Below are 12,311 nucleotides of genomic sequence, written 5' to 3'. Positions count from 1 at the left end.
GTGTGTATGGGGAGGAGGCAGAAAGAAGGGCAAAACCATGCTGCTGCCCTGCACCAGAGCCCCTGGTGGTCACCCAAGTCAGGGCTCTCAGGGGAGGTGGGTTGGAGAAAGGGATACAATTGTGTGGGGGAAGGCGGTGGAGCAGCGGCAGGAAGGGATGGGAACAGAGAAGAGGCTGGGCTTAAGGGGAAAGGTACAGCCCACCCTCCCCCACCAGCCAGGGCTGCAGGGCCTCACATGCTGGCAGCTGCATGGGCTGGGTTATGGAACTGCTCAGGCTGTAGATGGACTGTAGGCCATGAGTTTGAGACCCCTGATATACATGATTCATGCATTATTTATACTGAATATAATTATTGAAATGTTCAGTGTTATGTACACACGATGTGCCCCCCTTCTCGAATATTATATCTATTTGATATTATCAAGATTTGACATTATTAAATACCTCATTATTTCTAGTATTAGTAAACATCCCTAGGTTTTAAATGAAGTAGATTTTGATTGCCACCCAAAGCCACTGTACACTGTCTCAAATTCCCTACAGCTTAGTACAAAACCTGCTTCGATTTACAGCTAGGGACCCAACGATACCCCTCTTGCACCTACTGACTTCAACAGAAGTTCTACCATTGCCCTTTGGCTGGTCCCAAGATTTGCTTCACTATTTTTGAGGACTCACGAAGAGAGGAGGCAGTGGAAGTCCCTCGAAGAAACTGCTGCAAGCCATCTTCGCTGTCACTGGAACTAGCCATGCTATTTCGCATCTGCATCACAGACAACTGTGAGCAAAGGCTGGGCTGCCGGTCAATTTTTTTGGAAGTCTGAAAGAAAAAGGTTTAACTATATTAAAGCTAGGAAACAAAAGCAAATCTTCCTCCAAGGTAACCTCTTTGGGCTAAACCATGGCTATTAAAGCCAGAGGTGAGCTGGGGTTATGGGTGTGAGAGGTGCAGCTTCTATGCATTCATAGCACTGGCCATTCCATGAGAGGAAAGCATAACAATTCTCCAGTGAGAGAAGTAAGCCTGACTCATTGTTCCCGAGGCACAGTGGGGAATGAACTTGGGAAAAGATACTTATTTCCATGGTTTTTAAAACCCACAGGAAGACGTCAGTCAGAAAAGCGGACTGCCTTCATTCACTTTGCCCAGGCCACTCTGATTAACGCTCTCTAACTCTCCATTAAGATTGTAGTTCCATCTCCAACAGGTAACAAAAAGAGCAGGTAAGGACCCCCAACCTTATCCAACTTGTACTCCAACACAAAACCTTAAACAGCACCTTCACACACACTCAGATGGATGGATAAGCATAGCTCATTGTCACATGCTGCAAGTATTTGGGAAGAGTCCATTCTACTCCACAGGCCACTGTGAGAAAACCGAGAAATTTGAGAGAGACAAACTTATCCAGCATGTATGCTGCACTTTTAATCTTAAGGTGTGTTGATGTTATTTGCAATTACTAGTGACATGAACACGTATGAAAGAAGACAAAAGTTGTTTCAAGATTTCTCATTATCATCAGGATGGCATTACAGGGCAGCAGTATTATATGAACACCTTTAAATGTGCATGTGAGCACTTTCCAGTAGTTGGGGGGTTTTTGTAAAGCAAATCTGAGCTGGAATTTCCTGGCTGACATTTACCTTGGAAGCTACTGAAAGTCTTTCCACTCCTCACCTTCCTCCTCTCCCCATCTTTTAGGGGATAATGATACATCCACTCAACCTTAACTCCAGGCTAATGAACTGTTGCTCCTGGGAATATATTCTCCATGTTTTACAATCTGGCATTGGGGTTTATTGAATACAGATGAAATGTACAATCCCAGAACTCTCCCCTGCTTTGAGTACTCTTTTCAAGAACATTTTGGACTGTGAAGCTTACATGAAATAACCCCATTCTATCCTCTTTTAAGTCACCATGGCATGTCAAGTGCACGAGATGTGGCAATCAATGTAATGTGGCAATCAAAGATGTAATGGAACAGCAATTTGTTGTACTGTACTTTAACATTTATGACTTAGCAGCTGGTTCATAAATAGGAAAATGAATCACCTTTTTCTGCACAAATAACAAAGGCACCTTTGAGAGAGAGAGAACGTAAATTTATAAAAGGTACATTTGGCAGTGACTCCCACCATACCTGTGGATATGTGTCTCATTGACATGAAGGCAAACTACTTGACTGATAATTTTGTTTTATAACCCTCAGAATGGTTTGCCTTAAAGGCATCAAAATTTGAAGAATAAAGATATTTTTTTAAATTCCAAAAGCCATGCATTTGACTTTATTTTTGGTACTGTATTACGTATTTGTATCACCTGCACTAAAACATAGTAGTTGCAGTTACAATAATCAAAGAAATTCATATTAATATTCACTATCAAGAGACAAGGAATCAAATTATCCACACATTCAAGTTTTTTTTTAAAAATACGCTTTTCTTTGGTAACAAATAAAACCTAATTCACATTATCAACATAGGACCTAGTTGAAATCCTAGATGATCCCCCACTTTTAATTGCCAATAGGCAGATTTGAACCTGGGATATCTGGAGCTTAGTGCATGAGCTTCTACAGTCTTGAACTAAACCTGTCAGCATGACTCAGTCTCTCTCTCTGTAAGTGATCTAGGTGCTATTACATGGGAGAGTGAACCACACCCAGTAGCTGTGTGGGCCACACAGCACCATCTTTACGCTCCCTGTCCTAACTCCTCATTTTTTACCCCGCTCTTATATGCCACTAAGCCATCTATCCTTAAAGGGTTAGACTTATATCCTAGCTCACTTTTAGCACAAGGAAGAGTTTGCAATCACATATTTATTGGCCCACTATAATACAGCAAGTGAGAGTAGAGGCACTTCTGTGTTGATAAAAAAAAATCCTATAATGTTGTTTCTCAAACTATTCTTGCAAGTCTGTCTGGAGATAGAGAAGAAACGTAGTAGAATTACTGATGCTGAATTCCAGGGATGCTTGTGGAGCGAAATTTGCTGATGACCTATTTAGGAGATTTTTGATGACCAAGAACTTTGGGTTGATAAATCAGAGTGGGATGAAAATCATGAAGTCAGAGCTAAAATAACTAATTGAGGCTACTGCTAAACCTAAAAGTATTTGGGAGTTGTATACATGGTGCAGGTGGTTAGTTGAGTAAATGTTTATCAAAACTCTGAAGCCATGACATAAACAACAAGAACCATATGCACAACATAGTTACCCATTCAAACAATGCAAAGCCATGTAAGCAGATAACCTTGTGTTACTTTCAGTGTATGTACATTTTGCTTGTCACATAATACTTGAATCAATAGTATATACTAAAATTTATGAAGAACTGTCTCCTAAAAGTCTAACAGTTGAAGTCAGACATGGTACAGTCCCCTGTCTCTCAGTCCATCCCCTCCCAATTAAAACATTTTTGTACAGCAAAATGACATACACTGTACTAATGCTGTATCATTCTATCTGGGTAATTGTTGGTTTCTTTATAGTAAATACATGAGAAAACTAAAGAAATAACTAATCTTAAATTTATTATAGAAAAAAGAATCAATGTAATATACATTTAATGACAAAGAACAGTAATTATATAACTTTCATGCTGCACTAGGTACTTTAAAGTCAAGGTTCCTGCCCTGAAGAGTTTATAGTGTAAATAATGTACAAATGAAATACAAAGAAAGCAACCAGTCTTGAGGCAGGTATACTGGAAGACCCTGACCACAGCCCCCACATCCCCTCCCTGACTCTGCACAGCATAGTCTGCCCGCCTGCCTCTCTTCAGATTGTGGAAAGCAGCAGGAGCACTCCACAGTAATGATTTGTTGTGTGTCTCCGAGCAGTGACAGCACCAGCTATCAGAACAGAGCTAAAGGGGAGGGGCACATACTCGTGGGAAGGACTGCTGAATTTCTAAGAATGGTCACGGCAGCTCTGCAGGTGGGACAGCTCTGCAGGGCAATTAGACAGGTAAAAACAATTCGGTTCTTCACTGGCACATCAGTGCACAAATAAAAGACTCTCACTGAGGTGGTTTTATTTTTGGACTGAAACTCAGAAGGTAGATTTCCAGTGATGATGACAGCATGTTTTTTGTGCAAGAACCTACCTTCTGCACTAAAGCTGGCCAGTGTAAACATAGCCTAAAGCTGTCTACTCTACAGCATAAAGTTGATTTTAAGGCACTTAGCTCAATTTTACAATGTGACCATCTTCACCGCAAATACCATTAGGTCGATTTTAAGGGGTGCTAAGGTCAACTTTCTCACGCTCTCCCTCCCAGGCGGAGTAACGCCAAGTCTGAATTTAAAAGGTTGAATTAATGCTAGTGTGGAAACAGCGTAACTTTAAGTTGATTTTATTGGACTCGAAAGGTATCCCACAACACCCCACGTGTCCATTCTGCTTGCTTTCACCTTTACTGCTCTCCAGGTGTGCAGGAAGTAGGTAAAAGGAAGCCCGGCAATTTGAATTTATTTTCTTTCTGGACAGTGTGGCTAGCAGACCTCAGAAGCGATTGCATCTAGTCATGATTTCTCAAGGTTGCAAAAGAGCCCCAGCATAGAGCCATCAGGCGATCCAGGATCTCCTATGTACATGGATGAATTTCTTCCTGGTAAACACCAGGGAAGCTCAGCAGTGCCAGGTGGAAGAAAAAAAAAAAAAAGAAAAAAAAAAAAATCGAGCCTTTCTATTCCCCCTGCACATACCACATGGCTGCCATGCAATGCAGACCGTGCTTCCAGACAGTGGCACTTCAGTGCTTGAGAAGGCTTCTTCCCTGCACATGGTTTAGCAGAACAAGCCAAAAAACTTGTTTTTTGTGTTTCACATATTGCAGGTCTGCCCCCTCCAAGGTGCTATATGGTGGTTACATTTTTAAGTGGTTCCTGCTGGAATTGTGCTTCATTCTGTCCCTTTTAAAAAAGTAACCCCAACTCAACAAGTTCTTTGGTTAAAGACAGTTTCCTACGCTCTCCCTGCAGGGCTGCCCTTCCTTCCCAGAGCGTGTGGCTTGGGGGATGATATCCTATGAAGGAATGGAGCTTGTGGGTTGCTCTCCTCCTTCCCTCTCCCACACAGGCAGTTCAGCTAGGGCTTCTTTACCAGAAGGGGCAAGAGAATCCCTTAATTCTTTAGTGGGGCCAACTAAGAGCCTCAAGGCTTCATCTTTCCTCAACTTTTCTATCTTCTAACGGTTCCTGAACTTTTCCTTCTCTTCTTGAGCCACTACTACCCGACAGGGTAATGGCTCTTTCCAGCACATTTGCCACTAGACATCAAGGCCCTCTGGGATTCCCTACTGAGTCTTTCCTTCTCATATCATTGTATCTTCTTTCTTTGTGAATGATATGAAGTTTTTCCTTAGAGCGCTCTTCATGTCTAAGTGGTGATGACTCACACATTTCTCTCTTTAGCTACGTCAGACCCGGCTCCATCACCCTCTCCCCCCGGCAAGGCCTCTTCTTGTAATGCGGATGAGTTACAAATTTCTGTGTCTCTATTTCAAGCCTGGTATCTGCACCAGCTGCAAGTGGCAGACTTGACTCATTTTCTTCCACATGTGATGAACCCCACTTTCAAGATACACTACCACTATACACCAATGCCCTCTCCGTGTCTTTCCTTCTCTTCTGTAGTCTTTTTAGTCACACTGACCACCAGATACAGCAGTGCACACTGGGACTCCATACGGAGTCCCTCCTTCTCTTCTATTTAGCCTTGGATTCATAATGAATCTTGGCACTACTACTTCTAACGGTCTCCTCACTTCATGTTGGAGGCATCCATGTAATGGCTCCTTCCTGCACACTCTGGGATTCCATACTTTCCTTCTCGTGTTGTTGTATCTTCTTTCTTTGTGAATACTATGAATTCTTTCCCTAGTCACATAGCCCACTTCCAAAGAGTGTTGTTCACTTCAAACCTGACTCTTTCAGCCTCTTCCCCGCCCCCTGCAAGGCCTCTTTCCATAATGTGGACTAGTCAAAAGTTTGTCTACCTGAATTTTTAACCTGGTATCTACACCAGACACAAGTGGTAGACATGACTCATTTTCTTGCATATATGGTAAATCTCACCTTCCAGATACACTTTGTTCTACTTGAGTATCATGAGCCTCAGCTACTGTTTGGTGTATTTTCACCGTGAGAAAAGACTTCTGAGAAATGGCCGTTCTTCACTTCTCTCTGGTGATGGCTCACAAATTTCTCTCTCTCTGCTTCAAACTGGGATCCTTCAGCCTCTCTCTTACTTGTATTTAAAGTCAATTTAAAGTCTTTTGTACAAGCTGCCTCTTTCTGTAATGTGGACCACTCAAAACATTTCTCTTACTGGGGGAAGAGACTTCTGAAAAAGGGCCTTATGTTTCAATGGCAGGGGGGTGGGGGAATGAGGGCAATGCACTCTGGGAAGATGACACCCCACATCCACAACCACTTGCAAGGCACTTTTTCCCATAATGCACAGGAAAAAAAGACCCCAAATACAACAGGGCTGAAGGAACTGTTGGGCAGGTGCCCGCAATGCACTGCTGCAACAGTCGAACTTAAGCAATTTAGTGTGGACACACTAGATGACTTTGTGAGCAGGTGTGGACACTCAACATCAACTTTATAAAATCTAGTGGTAAAATGTTGACTTCAATAACTTTGACTTTATTTCATAGTGTAGTCATAGCCTAAGAAAGCAAGGAGGGTTTCTGTCTCACAGTGGTATTACGCTTGTATATGTCCACCGTCTTCAATGGTTTGGCTCTTAATTTGTACTGGTGTAACTGATGTAACAGTCAGTCCCATATGTGACATTTAATCATTGAAAGAAAAACCATATCAAAAATACAAGAGAGTTCCCTTCTGCTATGGAGATGATAATCAAATTATAACAGTGATCACTGCCTGACATATCTAGCACTTTGCTAGAAATATTTACAGCAGAACATGGCCTGGTATATGCTACAAAGTTAGGTCAATGTAAGCTGCCTCAGGATGACTTAGTTATGCATGTGTCTACACTTAAATTTGTTTCCCATCAATGTAAATCCTCTGTTATGGTGACACACAGGATGAACCTCTCTAATTCAGAGCTCTGGTCCAGCAACATCTGTAATCTGGCATGATTTTAGTTAGCCAGATGACCACCTATCATGGGTGTGGCCAGTTTTCCCATGGTCCCACAAATTTGACAACCACCAGTCCTGGATCTCAGTGTTCTGTGCTGTTATCTAGCTGTAATTTAACCCTAAATGTCTTCTAAGAGCCCAGTAAGCAGTGAAAGTTTGGTAAAGGGCTAGAAAATATTGACCTCACATAGTCCAGCAAATTCTCTTGTTTGGCACCGGTCCGGCCTGAGGGTGTGGGACAAGAGCGGTTCAAACTGTACTAACATCACCTTCCTGATTGGTGATATAAGTGATTGGTGATGTACCGAGGTCAACACAGCACATGTTTATTACTTATGACAACTCAAATACTCCTCCAGCACATGTTCCACAATATCTGACACTGACCATTCTGGTCACCACTGTGAACACCACTGCCCAAGATCATGGGAGATCAGTGAGAGCCTGTAAGTCAGTGCTGCATGAGACTGTGAGCAATGGGCCTGGAAAGATGAACTTTGCAAACAGTTGGAGTAGGAAAGAATGGACAAGAGAAAGACCCAGGATCCCAGCGAGAAAAGGAGAGGGAGGGAAATGAAGGCATTATGGAGCTACTCCAGCAGCAAACAGATGCTGCAGACACTTGCAGACCTACAGGTTTACCTCCCTTTGCAGTCCTAGGTAGAATTCCACTACAGCACCTCCCTCCACCCCCAATATTCCCCATGGTATGAGGAGTACATCCCTACTCTTACAGTATACCCCAGAGAACAAAAGGAAGACTCTAGCTTCACATACAGCAGCCATGGATTTCACAAGTTATGCCATGAATGATCGTTCACTTGGTTCCATTCTGTTCCAGTCATTTGTTAAGATTTTAATGCATTTGCTTTTAAATTGAACAGATTTTTCTTTGCACTGGTTTTGTTAATGAATAAAATTCTATTATTTGGAAAGTCATTCATCTTTATTTATTAGCTCACAGCATATGCTGCAGAGTGCTTAGCAGTTCTGACAGCGTTGGCTAACTTGTTATTGTATAGTGTGACAACTTTAGGGGCAGTAACTGTGTAACAACCACAGGAGGTACACCAAGCACCACGAAATGAACAGGTGCACTATTTTATTCATAGGTGTGAACCGGTAACACACAACTCCCAACAGGCCTAAAAGAGCAAGGCCAGTTTGGCCGCAGTATACCACAACACATTACCATGGCTCACTGTGAATGTGCTCTTCCAATGCCTCCCTGAGCCACATAGCTCCAAGCTTAGCTCTTCTACTAGTTCTTTTGTCTGTTCACATGCTCCCGCTCCACACACACACGGGAACATATTCCCACTGTCATCCTACGCCTGCTGAGACCATAGATGTATCTTTTCTTGGTGCTACTGAGGTAATCAGTACATGGCTTCATGAGCCAGAGGTACAAGGGTTAGGCTGGTCCCCCATGTTGAAATGCCAGCAGTGATCATCACCAATAGTAATCTGCTAGTCAGGAAAGAAAGTCCAGGCTCACACAATTCTGAATAGTTCTGAGTTGTTAAGAGTGTTATGAATCTTCCCTGTCCAGCCAGCCAGCCTTGATGCTGGTGAAGTGCTCCTGATACCTGCACAGTCATAGTAAAGTAGCCCATTTTGTTGAGGTATTCTGTGGCAGTGTGGTCTGATGCCAAAATAAGGATATGGGCAGTGTTCCCTGTAAGCTGAGTGCTTGGACAGTTTCCCAGGGGAGATTCAGTTCCTGCCCAGCTGATTAGCAGAGCACCTACAGCCACTAGCATGTGTTTCTGTTGGTGGCACACATCTGCACATGCCTTGATGCTCATAACAATTCATTCCACCCATGGAGGGGAAAAAAAAAAAAGAAGGAACACTACACATGGGTGCTGTCTGTTTCTCCATACAAGTTTGGGAATCCCTTTGCTGCACATTCCCCAGAGTCGCAGTCCTGCATATTAGCACATGATTAATGGTCTTGCCCCCACAGTGGATTTTCCAACACCAAAACAGATTTCCCACTTGATGGCAGCAATGTGGCACTGAACATTTCCAAAGTATTATTGCCACTTGCTTCTCCTCTGTCAGGACAGCTCTCATCCTAGAGTTAATGTAATGGAGGGCTGGGATGAGCTTGGCACACAGACCCAGTAACGTGGTCTTACACATCTAACTGTTCTGCAGCCACTGCTTGTCACCCCAAATCTCCGTTATGGTGCAATTCCCACCAGTCAGTATTTGTTTCTTGGGCCCAGAAGTGGCAATCTGCCATCTGCAGCTGGTCCATGAATAACAGCAACTACTTTGACCTGGGTCTCACTATGGCCCACAGCTATCTGTCATCCAAGAAACAACCTGTTCCCCCCAGATCAGTGGGTTCGTCTTACATCTCTGCAAGTACCAGAGGATTGTGCAACCTCTGCTTGTGACACAACAATGGTGCAGAACTGTGTAAGCTTTGGACTTCTGTCTGAGATGGAGATTTTTAAATATGTCATGAAAATTATGGGATACAAATGACATTATGGGATGGAGACAGCTACATGCATGGAAGTTTACGTCTTGTGCCCAGTCACACTGCATGACTTGTTTTTGCCCCATCAGGCATTGCCAAAACTTCCAAACAGTGTGCTGAATAGTGCCAGGTTGCATGCTGGGATCCCTACCCATGGTGCACCTCACTGCATACCAATGCAAGCGCTATTGATGAGTATGCACAGCACCAACACAAAGAGTCAAACATGCATATAAGCAATCTACTAACTGCATCAGCTTTATAGCAATATAATTTGCATTGGTGAATGTTTGTAACATTGACATGGGTCCTAACTATGCCTCTTTCCTCCTGAGCACTGGCCGGACAGTAATCAGCATCTTTTCCATCCCACAAACCCAAACATTCTGTTTTAAGCTCATTTTTGATACACAAACAATGATATGAAGATAAAATTGACCTGCTTTTATATCATTGAACAATACTGTACACGGAGGCAAATGCTCTCCAAAAACTCACCTTGTCATTTAGTGTTGGATCGTTCAATGAGTAGAGTTTGTTTGTAATATCTTTACCAATAAGGTACCTAAATATTTCATAAAGGAATGGTTCAGATTCCAGAAAGTAAGTCAGTCGTTCCCTGGACCAGCACAGAAATTTACAGTTGTCATCTGCAGTAATGGTGACCTAAGGAAACATGAACAGAATTAACACTGCTTTAATGTTTGAAATCAGGTCACACAAGATTTTAATTTTGGGATGCAGCAAAAATAATTAGGGTAGTCATGACTCAGTACTTGCATAGGCCATAGAGTACACACCACCTCACTGCATTTTTAAAAAATTTCTTTATATGCAAGTTCAGTCAAATATTTTCATCTGAGATTTGTTTCCCTAATGGACTGGTGGAAGTGTATGTCATGAAAATCCTGCTGTTGCCAAATAAAGCTGTCTAAAGAAGTACAGTTAAGCTCAGCATTTGTAATTTAGACATATATTTAGGAAGGAATTAAAAAAGAACACACTTTTTAATCCCACTGAATTAATTAGATCAAAAAAAAAAAAAAGAGAGAGAGAGATCAAATTAAATCCAGGACTTTATTGCACTTCAAGTAAATGAAGTTTCATCTAATTACAGGAGAGTTAAAATTGTCCTAGAAAGATTTTTTGGAAAGACAGTATGGAAAAATCTCTTTACTCATGTGACTAGACCCACTGATGTCATCAGATTACTTATGTAAGTAAAGTTACTCATAGTTGCACGTTGGCACAGTTGGTATATGAAAAAGACATTTTGAGTGATGTTTTAAATGTTTCAAAATTTCATACAAATTGTTACAGCTTGATTTGCCCTGTCATCTGCTACAACAGAATTCATGACCTTCCCTTAAAAGCAAGTCTTTGACACTTGTGCTAAACAATCAAATCAATTAGTCATCAGTAGTACTGCTATGGAAGTTAGAGAGTGCTTTACAGCCCCTTTGCTGGAAGGCAAATTTATCAACATCTGAGCAGGTCTCCCATTCTAGCCAGAAGAGGGCAGTGGCACATAAACACCACTGTACTTGTATTGCTATAGCCACAGTTAAATTATTTACAATCCAAGTAAACAATTAAAAGTCGGAATCATATGGCTACTTTTTAACTTAATTGTACCCTTTCTTTCTTATTAAAATGAATAGGTATAAGTCTCCCAAGGTGAGGGAACACCACCACACACTATACATAGTTTTAAATGATATATTTTAGTTTCCATTTCTTGTCATGGTTCTTAAAATACAGGGGTATGAAGGCTATTTGTTCATCAGCATAGCCAGTGAATGGGGCACAAATGATTCTATATATTATTGGAAAAGAATCTTGCATGAACATTCCTGAGGAGATTTTGTGGTCAGAGGGCTGAGACTAAAAACCAAACCAAACCTAGCAAGTGAAGGATATAATCTATCTAGATTATAAATAATTTTAAAGTACATGAAATTTGCTAAACCATTTCCCTTCAGTAACATTAATTGACCATCTTCTAGAGGAGAGATTGTATCAAGAGGACTATAAGTGCACAGGATTCCTTTCTGGTGTGAAAGTGAATATATCTTGACAACCAACTTGCCTTGGCCATATGACAAGTTCTTCACTGGAACATATCTAACTACTGAACCAGATGCCATACCAACCCTGCCTCCCTTCCTGGCATGGTGGGAGTCACGATCCTTTAACTATTGCACAATCATAATTAAGGACAGTAATATGTTAGGGAACTAGCAAAACACTGGTACTGATTTTAGTGTTTCAGGCAGTAAACCTTCCTCCTTAATATTTTGTTATCTACTGTACACCAACATATGATACTTTCAGCTACCTTTTCATCTCCCATAAACACTAAAGTGACATAAGCTAAACTGAGAAAAGGTTGCTGTTATTCTGCACAAGTTATGTCTACATGGGGAGTTAGATCAACAAAACTATAACGATACAATTACACTGACACGGTAATTCTCAGAAATTTCCTCATGTAGAGAAGATCATGATCACTGCTCAGGGCATGAAGACAGAAAGACAGGGAATGCCTGAGTCAACAGCATTGTCCTGTAATATGGCAGGAAGGGCTTGATCCAACTCCTATTGAAGTTAAAGAGCATCTGTCCATTGAGTATAATGAGAAGCAGATCAAGTAACAGGATCAAGCCCTATGAGATGTTATAG

The 12,311-nt window shown here is 41.7% G+C and overlaps 1 protein-coding gene across 4 annotated transcripts in view; it reads right to left on the bottom strand.

The window, feature by feature from the left end:
- Positions 1-12,311, bottom strand: part of POPDC3 (popeye domain cAMP effector 3) — an 83,420-nt gene that overhangs the window by 16,480 nt on the left and 54,629 nt on the right. For all 4 annotated transcript variants that reach the window (XM_074990815.1, XM_074990812.1, XM_074990813.1 and 1 more), the window contains 2 exons: positions 10,128-10,295; positions 683-824 (listed from right to left, as the gene is read on the bottom strand). In XM_074990815.1, the coding sequence (XP_074846916.1) occupies positions 683-824; positions 10,128-10,295 (310 nt within the window). The remainder of the gene's footprint in view (positions 1-682; positions 825-10,127; positions 10,296-12,311) is intronic.

Source organism: Carettochelys insculpta, chromosome 3 (assembly GCF_033958435.1).
Source record: "Carettochelys insculpta isolate YL-2023 chromosome 3, ASM3395843v1, whole genome shotgun sequence".
Taxonomy (NCBI): Eukaryota; Metazoa; Chordata; order Testudines; family Carettochelyidae; genus Carettochelys; species Carettochelys insculpta.
This window is presented reverse-complemented; position numbering and strand designations above follow the sequence as displayed.